Source organism: Ambystoma mexicanum, chromosome 8 (assembly GCF_040938575.1).
Source record: "Ambystoma mexicanum isolate Mex_15411 chromosome 8, UKY_AmexF1_1, whole genome shotgun sequence".
Taxonomy (NCBI): Eukaryota; Metazoa; Chordata; class Amphibia; order Caudata; family Ambystomatidae; genus Ambystoma; species Ambystoma mexicanum.
Window position 1 is genome coordinate 1568084768 of NC_090929.1, and position 11625 is coordinate 1568096392.

The 11625-nt window shown below is 45.1% G+C and overlaps 1 protein-coding gene across 1 annotated transcript in view; it reads left to right on the forward strand.

The window, feature by feature from the left end:
- SMC3 (structural maintenance of chromosomes 3) overlaps positions 1-9748 on the forward strand; it is a 1173064-nt gene extending 1163316 nt beyond the window's left edge. The window contains exon 29 of the mRNA XM_069611771.1: positions 9258-9748. Within this exon, the coding sequence (XP_069467872.1) occupies positions 9258-9329 (72 nt within the window). The 3' untranslated portion in view covers positions 9330-9748. The remainder of the gene's footprint in view (positions 1-9257) is intronic.
- Positions 9749-11625: the final 1877 nt, after the last annotated feature.

Genomic DNA, 11625 nt, shown 5'->3' on the forward strand with positions numbered 1-11625 from the left:
CACGTGCTCCTCGGCACCGCTCCACAGCAGTCACGCCTTACGCACTTAAAGACTTTTAAGACATTTGAAGTGGCCAGAACTTACCGTTTGTGCAGTAAACGACGGACAGCAGTCCTCTGAGGTCAAGAGGCCTGCACCCTTATCCAGTGAAGAAACTGGTTACGGCACCCTGCCCCCGAGGCAGATGGAGAGCTCGGCGTTCACCTACCTAAGGTGAGATCGTTAACCTTTGGGGTCCTACAAGAGAAGAGAAAGGGAAGAGGAGAGAGGCACCCAATAACCCCAGTTCATTAATCCCATATTTTCTATCTGCAGACATCTTACTCTCTGAGTCAGACACACAGTGCACAGAGGTCCAGCCCGAGGAACCAACCGTGTGTTACACATCACCTTTGAAGACACGGCATTCACCCAGTCAAGACCGGCGCCTCTGCGGGAATCAGGTGAGCGTTACAGAACGCAAAGCCCACCGCAAAACTCCCACCCATGCGCTATGGAAACCTCGGATACCGACCAGCTAGCCCAGTTACTTGGGGAACTAAGAGCAGAAGTGCATGCAGCCCGCCAGGAAACGAATGCTCTAAGAAGGGAACTGATTATTTCCAAGGAGCGAACAGATGATCTCGCTAGACAATTGCTACAGTCACAAGCCGGACAAACTCAGTTGCCCGCATCAGGGGCAAATCATCCTTCAACATCCTCTACGAACCCAGTGCAGATCAACCTACCCGGGAATGTGCCTCTGGCTCCGCCTGAACAATTTTCTGGTGACCCAAAGAGGTTTGCAGTATTCATTAATCAGTGCCGCTTGCACTTCTTATGCCGGCCAGCAGCCTTCCCAACAGATCAAGCTAAGGTAGCTTTCATGCTTTCGTACCTCAGTGGCAGTGCGGCAGATTGGTCGATCCCTCTAGTTAATCAGGATGATCCGGTTCTCCATGATTTTCAAGCTTTTCAGCTCAGCATGGAAAAACTGTTCGCAAGACATTCACTGGGGCAGGCCTTGGACAATGAGCTCCTTTCATTACGACAGGGTAATCAAGACCTTTTGGCTTATATTGCGTCTTTCAACAGACTGATATTGGAAACTCAATGGCCTGAGGACAAAAGGATTACGCTGTTTTATAGAGGTCTACGTGGAGAGCTCAAAGATGTGTTAGCCCAAGTAGTGAATCCCCCGCAAGACTGCTCGGACTATATTGACTTAGTCGTTCAAATAGACCACAGACTACAGAACAGGAAGGCCGACCATTCCAAGTTTGATGCTCGAGTGTTTTCCAAACCACCAACTCCTACCAAAGGAGCAGACTCCGGGGAACCCATGCAAATAGGGGGCCTGAAAGGACCACTAACCCAAAAGGAGCGGGAAAGGAGAAAACAGCTGCAATTATGCCTCTATTGCGGAAACTCGGGGCACTTTCTTCGAGACTGTCCGGTGAAACCAACCAAGAAGGCAGTAGGAGCTGCAGTTACCAGGGTCACAAACTCTGAGCAGGGAAACGACCTCGCCAGACAAGAATAGAGGTTCTCTTGCCGAGCGTTAAAACCAGTTCCGTGACCTCGCATTTCGTGATACCTATGGTCCTCATTAGCCCTGAACGTCCGGATCGATTACATGCGATTGAAGCTTACGTCGACAGCGGTGCCATCAGCAATTATGTGGATCATGAAATGGTATTGAGGATGAATCTGACTCTTTGTCCAAAGGCTGTAAAGGACATCATTACTACGGTGGATGGTACGGTGATAGCTTCCGGACCAGTAACGCATACCACCCAAGAAGTGACGTTAGTAAGTCAAGATGGACACTATGAGAAGATCGTGTTCGATGTGATCAAGGCCCCTCAGTTCCAGATTATTCTAGGAATTTCTTGGTTAGAGAAGCACAATCCTCAGATCGATTGGCGAGCAAGAACGGTTCAGTTTCGAGAATGTGTCTCCACTTGTTACCCTCGACCTGATGTTGCACTGGCAGCAATTTCTTCGGAGGTTCCCCAGTTACCTCCCGAATACCTAGAATTCCAAGATGTCTTCCGGAAGGATCAAGCTAACTCTCTACCTCCTCATAGGTCTTATGACTGTCAGATAGACCTGATACCTGGATCTACCCCTCCTTGTAGTAGAATTTATGCCCTCACCGAGCCTGAGAATCTTCACCTCCGACAATACCTGGATCAGTACCTAGCGAATGGGTTTATCCGTCCTTCCAAGTCCCCTGCTTCCTCAGCTTTGTTCTTCGTTCCAAAAAAAGAAGGGGACCTTAGAACTTGTATAGATTATCGCGCCCTGAACCAGATCACCGTTAAGAATAGATATCCGTTACCTTTGATCCCTGAACCCCTGAACCAAGTCAGAAAAGCATGCATATATACAAAGCTGGATCTTAGAGGAGCCTACCACTTGGTACGAGTAAAAGAGGGCGATGAATGGAAGACGGCCTTCCGCACCAAGTATGGGCTATTTGAATATCAGGTCATGCCCTTCGGACTTTGCAATGCCCCGGCCGCCTTTCAATATTTTATGAACGACGTCCTCAGAGAGCTCATAGATGCGTGTGTCGTTGTCTATATTGACGACATCCTCGTTTATTCTTCATCGGAAACTGAACATCGGAAACACGTGAAAATGGTCCTCGAGAGGTTGCGTCAACACAAACTTTTCGCTAAATTGGAAAAATGTGTTTTCAACGTGACTGAAGTTGAATTCTTGGGATTCATATTATCACCTAGCGGAGTGCGTATGGATTCAAAGAAGGTCGATGCAATTCTCAAGTGGCCTTCGCCATCCTCCGTAAAAGGTGTTCAAAGCATTTTAGGCTTCGCTAACTTTTACCGCAGGTTTATCCCCGAATTCTCTCGAATAGTCCAGCCCATCACCGCCCTGTTAAAGAAAAACAAACGTTTTGAATGGTCTACCGAGGCGGAACAAGCTTTCCAGAATTTGAAGACTAAATTTATCTCTGCACCGATCTTAAAACATCCTTGCCCAGAACTCCCCTACATTGTTGAAACTGATGCTTCGAGTCTTGCCACGGGAGCAGTTTTATCACAAAAGAACCCAGTAACCAATCAGTTGCATCCCGTGGCATTTTGGTCCCGAAAATTCTCGCCTCCTGAAATCAATTACACTATTATTGATAAGGAACTTCTGGCTATCAAGTCCGCCTTTAAGGCTTGGCGGCATTATCTTCTGGGGGCCCGACACACCGTTACTGTGATTACAGATCACCGTAACCTGCAATATTTGAAAACCGCGAAAGCTCAATCCTCTAAGCAACTCCGTTGGGCACTATTCTTTGCCGAGTTTGACTTCATAATTACCTACCGACCTGGTACGAAAAATGGTAAAGCTGACGCCCTTTCTCGGATGGGAGTGGAAGAACACTTGATCAATCCTAAACCTGTACCTATCATTCCCGAACAAAGAATTCTGGGTGTAATCGCCACACAATCCATTTAAAAGGTGTTAAGGATAAAGCCAGGCAACTTGTAACTCCAGCAGACATACAGAATTGGCATCTGCAGGGAAAGGACTTTACGGTGAAGGACAACCTATTGTATTTCCAAGAACGGTTATACCTGCCCAGCACAGATTTACAGAAAAAGGTAATCTCCTGTTATCACGATTCTTTAATGGAAGGACATCCCGGTATGGCCAAAACCTCGGAAAAGATCAAGCGCTACTTCTGGTGGCCGTCTTGGAAAAAAGATATCAGAGACTTTATAATGTCCTGTGGAGTATGCGCCCAAAACAAGAGTCAAAAGGAAAAACCAGCCGGCCTCTTACGCCCTATTGACATCCCACCTCGCCCTTGGCATACGCTTTCTATGGACTTCATCACCGATCTACCTCCATGCTCCGGATACAATACGATCTTAGTAATCGTGGACCTATTCTCCAAGATGGCGCACTTCATTCAACTCAAAGGCTTACCATCAGCAGCAACTCTGGCCCGAGAATTTCTCGAAAACATCGTCCGACTGCACGGTTTTCCTTCGGTTCTAATTTCGGATCGAGGTAGTCAATTTATTTCTCATTTTTGGCGAAGTTGCTGTCGGTCGGCTCAAATTGATGTGAGACTTTCGACCAGCCACCACCCCCAAACCGACGGACAAACCGAGAGGACCAATCAAACTCTGGAACAGTATTTACGCTGCATGCTGTAACAAACTGAAAAAACTTGGAAAGATATCCTTTGGATAGCCGAATATGCCTACAATAACTCTGTCCACTCGGGAACCGGGAAAACCCCGTTCTTTCTTTTATACGGTAGTCACCCTCGAACCTCGGATTTGGATCCACTCCAAGATCTTGGAACACCAGCAGTAGACCACCTGCATTCTACAATCACCCAAGCCTTTAAGGAAGCCGTTTCTCACCTTCAAAGGGCTAAAGAACAATACAAGAAAGGAGCAGACCAACATCGGAAGGAAGCCCCCCAATATCAAGTAGGATATCAAGTCTGGTTATCCACCAAATATCTACCTCTAAAAGGACCACGCACATTCAACCCAAGATACCTTGGTCCCTATTCAATCACTACCATAGTAAATCCGGTAGCGGTCAAGTTGGACTTGCCCCCTCACATGAAGATACACCCGGTCTTCCACGTCTCTCTACTAAAACCCGTGCAACCTAAAACCCGACTAACTAAATCTCCAAAACCTATCCTAGTTGATGGAGAACTCGAGTTTGAAGTCAAAAGTATCCTGGATTCTAAGATCTCCAAATCTAAACTATTTTACCTGATTGACTGGAAAGGTTATGGCCCCCAAGAAAGGTCCTGGGAACCTGCAGAATATGTCCACGCTCCTCGTCTAATCAAAAGATTTCATCGAACATTTCCTAACAAGCCCAAACCCCCGGAGAAGCCCGGTTTGGGAGGGGCCTTGAGGGGGGGTGCTGTCATGATCTCTGCTTCCAAAGGGTCAGGACCTACCCAACTCCCTTGGAAGCAGACCCATAACCCCGGTTCCGGGTGCCGGCCAGTCCCAATTGGGACCTTTTGGACCCTGTCCTGGCGCCAGTGGCACCAGGCTCATAAATATGCCCAGTCCCAGCGCTGGAAGCGCCGGGCTCATAATGCTTGGGTGGACTTACCTGCAGCAGACCATGCTGCTTACTTACCTGCCAGTTGAGCCCCTGATCCTCTTCTGTTTGGGACTACTTTTCCTGTTGGGTGGGGCAGGAGCCACTCCCTAGGTTCAGAACACTGGAACTCTTCTGGAAAGCAGGAACTCTTTTCTTACCTAGGCGAGGCCGTGGAAGGAGACACCTAAGCACTACAGGAGGCTATTTAAACCACACCCGATGGATGAATCTTGCTTTGCGTTATTCTGCATTCTCTGCAGCAGAACGCTCACCGTGTCTTTTGATCCTGTGCCTAAGGGAACAAAGGCTTACCATCCTGGAATCCAGTCTTCAGCAGCACCTATAAAGACAAAGAAAGAACAGGTTAGCACTACGGTCTTCAGTGGCAGCGCATCTCTTACCTGGTCCAGCGGCTGTCACCAACGCCTCGCGCTGCATTCCGGCATCTGAAAGACAAAAGCTTACCGGCTCTTCGCACGCTCCGGAGGCCTTCAACGCTGCATCCCCGCATCTGAAAGACAAAAGAAGGTGCGTTTAGAGACATTGGGCAACTTTACTACTCACGTGCCATCACTCCTTCCCACGCCGAAATCAGCGGGTATCCCAGCACCCTTCAGCTTCTCTAAAGCTCCGAACTTGTACCTGCAAGGTAAAAGAGACAGTTAGTGCGCATCGTGAAGCAGGCAACAAGCGCTCACTTAGGTGCTTCCAAGCGCTTCTATTCCTCACGCGGGTTCGATCCTCAACTCTCTTCAGCCCGCCATCCGCCATCGCCGGAACCCTGCAAAACAAGAGGTATCATTACAAAAGAACTTTACATAAGTCAAAAGCCATACTCACGTGCTCCTCGGCACTGCTCCACAGCAGCCACGCCTTACGCACTTAAAGACTTTTAAGACATTTGAAGTGCCCAGAATTTACCGTTCGTGCAGTAAACGACGGACAGCAGTCCTCTGAGGTCAAGAGGCCTGCACCCTTATCCAGTGAAGAAACTGGTTACGGCACCCTGCCCCCGAGGAAGATGGAGAGCTCGGCGTTCACCTACCTAAGGTGAGATCGTTAACCTTTGGGGTCCTACAAGAGAAGAGAAAGGGAAGAGGAGAGAGGCACCCAATAACCCCAGTTCATTAATCCCATATTTTCTATCTGCAGACATCTTACTCTCTGAGTCAGACACACAGTGCACAGAGGTCCAGCCCGAGGAACCAACCGTGTGTTACACATCACCTTTGAAGACACGGCATTCACCCAGTCAAGACAGGCGCCTCTGCGGGAATCAGGTGAGCGTTACAGGTCATGACCATCAGCAGTAAGCGACCCTATGACAATTTTGTCTGGAAATTAGATTATCACCCCATAGAAGAGGTGACATTTTTTATATATCTTGGCACACTCCTTACTTCCACTCTTTCTGCCAAGTTGCTTCAGTCGTATGTTGTTCCGAAGGCTTGAAGCAAATTGCGATTCATAAAACATTTATACAGCATAAGGGTGGATTGAAGGCATGCTAACCATATACAAAACTAGAATAGTATTAGAAATTTTGTATGGCCTGGAAACCTATACAGATAAGCAAATGCAATGGCTCCAAGCCCTAAAAGGGAATCTACGGCGACTTAATTTGGGGCTCCCTCAATCATTTCCAATATAAGCAGTTTGTTTGGAACTTAGATTGGTTTCTCTTTTAACGCAAGTAAAGGTAAAAAAGATCCCTTCTGCTAATGGAAATGCTGGCAGATAAGAGGGAAACCATACTTGGTTGGCACATGAAAATCAGGGAATTTGCTACTCAGGGTTCTTATTCACTGAAGTATGAAAGGGTGTTTGTGATGACTTTCAAGAACAGATTAGCTGGACCTAGGATGACGATTTACCTAACATTAGTATTGCTAGAAGTACATTGAATGAAAGGGCATATAGCTGGGATAGAGCAAATAATGTAGATTACTTTCATGGCAAGACAATGCTGATGGAATTCGCCAGCCAATTAGTCCCATGTTTGGAATCTATAAGTTACTTCAAATGTACTATTGATCAGGGGCTGCTGCGATTTATTATGCTCCTACGCTTCAATTTGCTAACTTCATATATGAAAAGATGTGCTAGGGAGTCTATCCCAGTAGAGGATAGTAAATGCAGGATCTGTAAGAAGGCCTTAGCATTTACTAGGCACTTCCGCAATGTCCTGGTTTATCATCAATGTACGATATGCACTATCAGAAATATGTAATTCGGATTCATGACGTTGAGGCCGATCAATGTTGGGCCACACTAGTAGGTGCGCTATCCAGGGTTCTCACCAATGCTGCATGCTTGGTATGGAAGCACATCAATTTGACTTTGAAGGCGTCTGCATTGTAGTAATTAATTGGAATATTATATTTGCGTAAATGTTATTTAAAAAAATATTGTATTCAAATAATTCACTGTTTTGAATGGATTATAACTTTTTTACTTCTTAATCAAATTTGGATATCTTAATATGTGTATTTTATGGTGCATAATGCTATGTGCTAATGATGACAGCATAACTGTTTTAACTAACCAAATACACTTAATAAATAAATGTGATGGTATCAACTATATTTCATTTTATTGGGGAAGGTGCATCATATTGATGAGTCAACACTTTTGAAAATGTACATAATCATGTGGCCAAATGCTTTTGATGGCAAACTTAGTTCTGTGACCTGGTGGTTGCATACATCTGTGAAACTAGTCCTCAACCGATGAGCCGATCCTAACCTCCTTGTCATCCTATCTCGTCACCCTGTTGCTTTATACCAGCTACCCTGGAAGTGAGATGGCTGCCAAACTACAATATTTTACCTAGTTTCCCTGGTTCTCTGCCTGCTATACCATCCACTCTGCTTGGTCTCTTTCTTACATAATACACAAAGCTAACCAGATATTTATGCAAAGTAGCGATAAATAGTTCCATCCAGTCTGCATAAACAGATTTGCTGCAATACCGTACACTGTAGTTGGGCTTCAGACCTCGCTTTGCTCTACCATTGCATTATATATTGGCACCTGCGGGAAAGAGCTTGCCAATCTGGAGGCCAGGAACACAAGTGGAATCTGCAAGTAGCCGCCTGCATTTCATACTGGCCAGCTGTGCCTCTGCCCAGCCTTCACCTTGTCTTTGGATGTGGTGCCCCAGGCTGAGTCTCCACTGGAGTTCCACACCTCAAAACCCCTGCTCGCACACCTGTGCTCCTACTAAACCACCTGCAGGTGCCAGAAATAGTTATTTCCAATCGTGGACATATGTTTAGTTCCTTTCTAAGGAAAAAATAAATCGTACAAAGCCTGGCTCCCCTAAAAACGAATAAAAAGTATCGGTACTCCAGATGGCGTCTCCCAGTTCTGATAGCGATAAATACTGCTTTTGTGAGTGCGCAGAGCTATAATGATGCACTTGGGCCGATCTGGTTTGGGATTGAGGGCACTGCCCTGCCCAGAAACTGGTATTTGATGCTATATTGAAAACCATTGATATCAATGATTGGCAAGGCCATCTTGTCTACGTCAAGTTGACAATTACCCTGCCTGCTACACCACCATACTATGTATTTGGTTTCAGGCTATGACTTTCCTCTAACATTGTGAACTTTGCGATTTATGAAACTTCAGAAGTTCTCGTTACACAGCAAATGATCGGTCAAGGATACAATATACGGCACACTGCCCTGTACAACACCAACTGCAATGAGCTGCACAGAGCCTTGCACTGAAAACTGTTTTCAGAGCATTTGTGTCATATCTAGTTATTTATGTCCATTTATGCAGCTAACCGTTACATTTTAGAGACACTATTCTCACAAATGTCTTACTTCAGCAGGACACAAACGCTGTACATCGCTAATCAAATGGAGTTGTTTGCTAATCAATTACATTTTAATGAGAAATCTCTGATTTAAAAAAAAAAACGAATTCATGCCTTGTATTTAATAAAACTAGTTAGTATTTTTTATTCAAATGTTCTGTGCTGCCACAATGTCAATCATGGTAGCTGTCATTTCATTTCACATGGTTGGGTTACTGACAACTAGCTTTAGAATTCTTAAGTATACATATAGTTAGTTTGTGAAGCCTTTCTCTGTATTAAGTATTGTGTGGTATTCAGAATGTGTTCCCTTTTAACCGTTGTTCTGTTCCATTAGGTGAGTCACATTGATGTAATTTCGGCAGAGCAAGCTAAAGATTTTGTGGAAGACGACACAACGCATGGTTGAATAACATGGGACTTTATTGGCAGCTTTTTATTGAACTCTCTACAGTTTGAAAGGCGACAATAGTCAAATAACCAGGGATCTGGACATTTACCTGGAACACTTGATCACTTTTACTTGGTTTTCAAACTAATATTTTAACTAAATTGGATCACAGGCTTAAATATTTTGTTTCAGAGGAGCTTGCGCATCCATTTTATGTCTATATTGCTATGTGCTTTTATAAGATGCCCTTTGACATTGCCTTTATAAGATGTTTGTAAATGGTCACACCCTTAAATCCTTGTGTATAGTTCCCCGTTGTTTTAAAGCTTTATTAGAAGTGCTTGTTAAAGTATTTCCATCTAATTATTCTTTTACCATTTATACTGCCACATGTTTTTTTAATTGCTTCAAATAAACTGTTGATTTTATGGATGTAATTATGGCTTGCTTCCTACCATTTATTATTGCAAACTATACAGTACCTGTTCTTGAATACAAAAAATATTTTTACTTAAGTCATTAGAGGGCTCGATATCGCATGATGGCTAAATGTTTGTGGTAAAAACCGCTCTGACTTTCTGTTGTTTATCATCCAAAAGGTGTTTGTGTTTTTTACCATGCCACATGCAAACAAGATGCTTATGAGCACAATGGTAAAAGAACAAAGAAAAGGCCACCCGTGCCAGGAAAAGAGCAGCCGAAGCTGCATGGCACAAAGAACGACCTCAACAAAGTCTTTCCTCCAAAATCTCCCTCCACTACAATCGATTCATGCCACCAAAGCTACCGTCTATAACAAAAGAATCACCAACGCCTCCTCTAGCTCATAACTATTCACCATCCTCTGAGAGCTTGTAAACCCCATCACTCTGCCTTCCACCATCCTGAAAGACAACTTATGGTGCTGCAATGTCCAAGACACCTTCACAAGCAAAATTGCAACACTGCAAGCCAAAACAAAAGCCAGTCAATCGTGCATACCAGCTGCGCCGCTGCACGCTCAACAACACGGAGAACTAAGGGGCATCCCCTTCTTCCAGTTTCAACCCATCAACACATCTGGCCTTACTACTATCATCAAAGGTCTTAAACCCTCATAGTGTAAAGGTGACACTTGTCCAGCCTCCATCGTAAAAGAATGTGCAGAACCCCTGCTCCCACTCTTAGTCTGCATCATTAATTCTTCCTTTGCCACGTGCTTTGTCCCACCTACCCTCAAAGAATTCAGGATTGTCCCAATGCTCAAAAAACGCAAGCTCCACCCCGCAATCCCAACTAATTACTGACCCATAACTACTGTCCCCTCCCTCTTAATCATTGACAGAGTGGCCTACCTCCAAATTCAGAACTTCCTTGAATACCATCATATCTTGGTCATGCAGCAATTCCGGTTTCCGCCCAAAACATGGGACTGAAACAGCCCTTCTGGTCCTTAAGAATCAATTAAACAACGCCAACAACCTCATTGTCGTCCTTCTCGACCTCTTGATGGCCTTCAACCTCGTCAACCACCAGGCTCTCTGCTAACACCTCACTTCTTTAGCCTACTTTTCCCCAGATGCCACCAAATGGATTGTATCATTCTTGGCTGACAGAACCTCCCAAGTCTTTGCCGTAGATGCTGTCGCCAAACTTATGCCGATATCTTGCGGAGTGCCCCAAGGCTCCTGCATCTCCCCTACCTTTTTACAGTGTTTCCACAAAACCCTTATTCGACCATCTCAACTCGTTTGGCATCACATATCCTAACTATGCTGATGACATGCAAATCCTTCTCCCCCTCTCCGGCAACCATATGCAAGACTCTCACAGTTAACATCTATGAAGCTATCCATTCTTTGATGGTTGCACACAGTCTCTGTCTCAAAGATGATAAAACAGAGCTACTCCTGATCGCTCCCTCGCCCCGCCTTGCCAAACTAGACCAAGCATACAAGGCCTTTATCATCAATGGCCATAGAATCCTGGTCGCCATGTCCGTAAAAACCTTGTGGATTTACCTAAATTCATCACTTAAAATGACACGACAGATCCAACCAAATTGCCTTCTCATCAGGCTGCTCCACAAAGCTTAAATACCAGAAAACCGTTACTTTCCAACAAGAGTCAGCTTGAAATTGCACGTTCCCTCATCAGCTCTAAACTGGATTATTGTAACTCTCTACTGTGCGGCACCTCTGGAAAAAATAATATAGAACAATGCTCTCTGGGCTGCACTGGACATCGGCATGCACAAGCACATCTCGGAGGCTTGGAAATTGGTCCACTGGATCCTGGTTAAAGGCAGAATTAAGCACAAGATTCTAGCCATCGC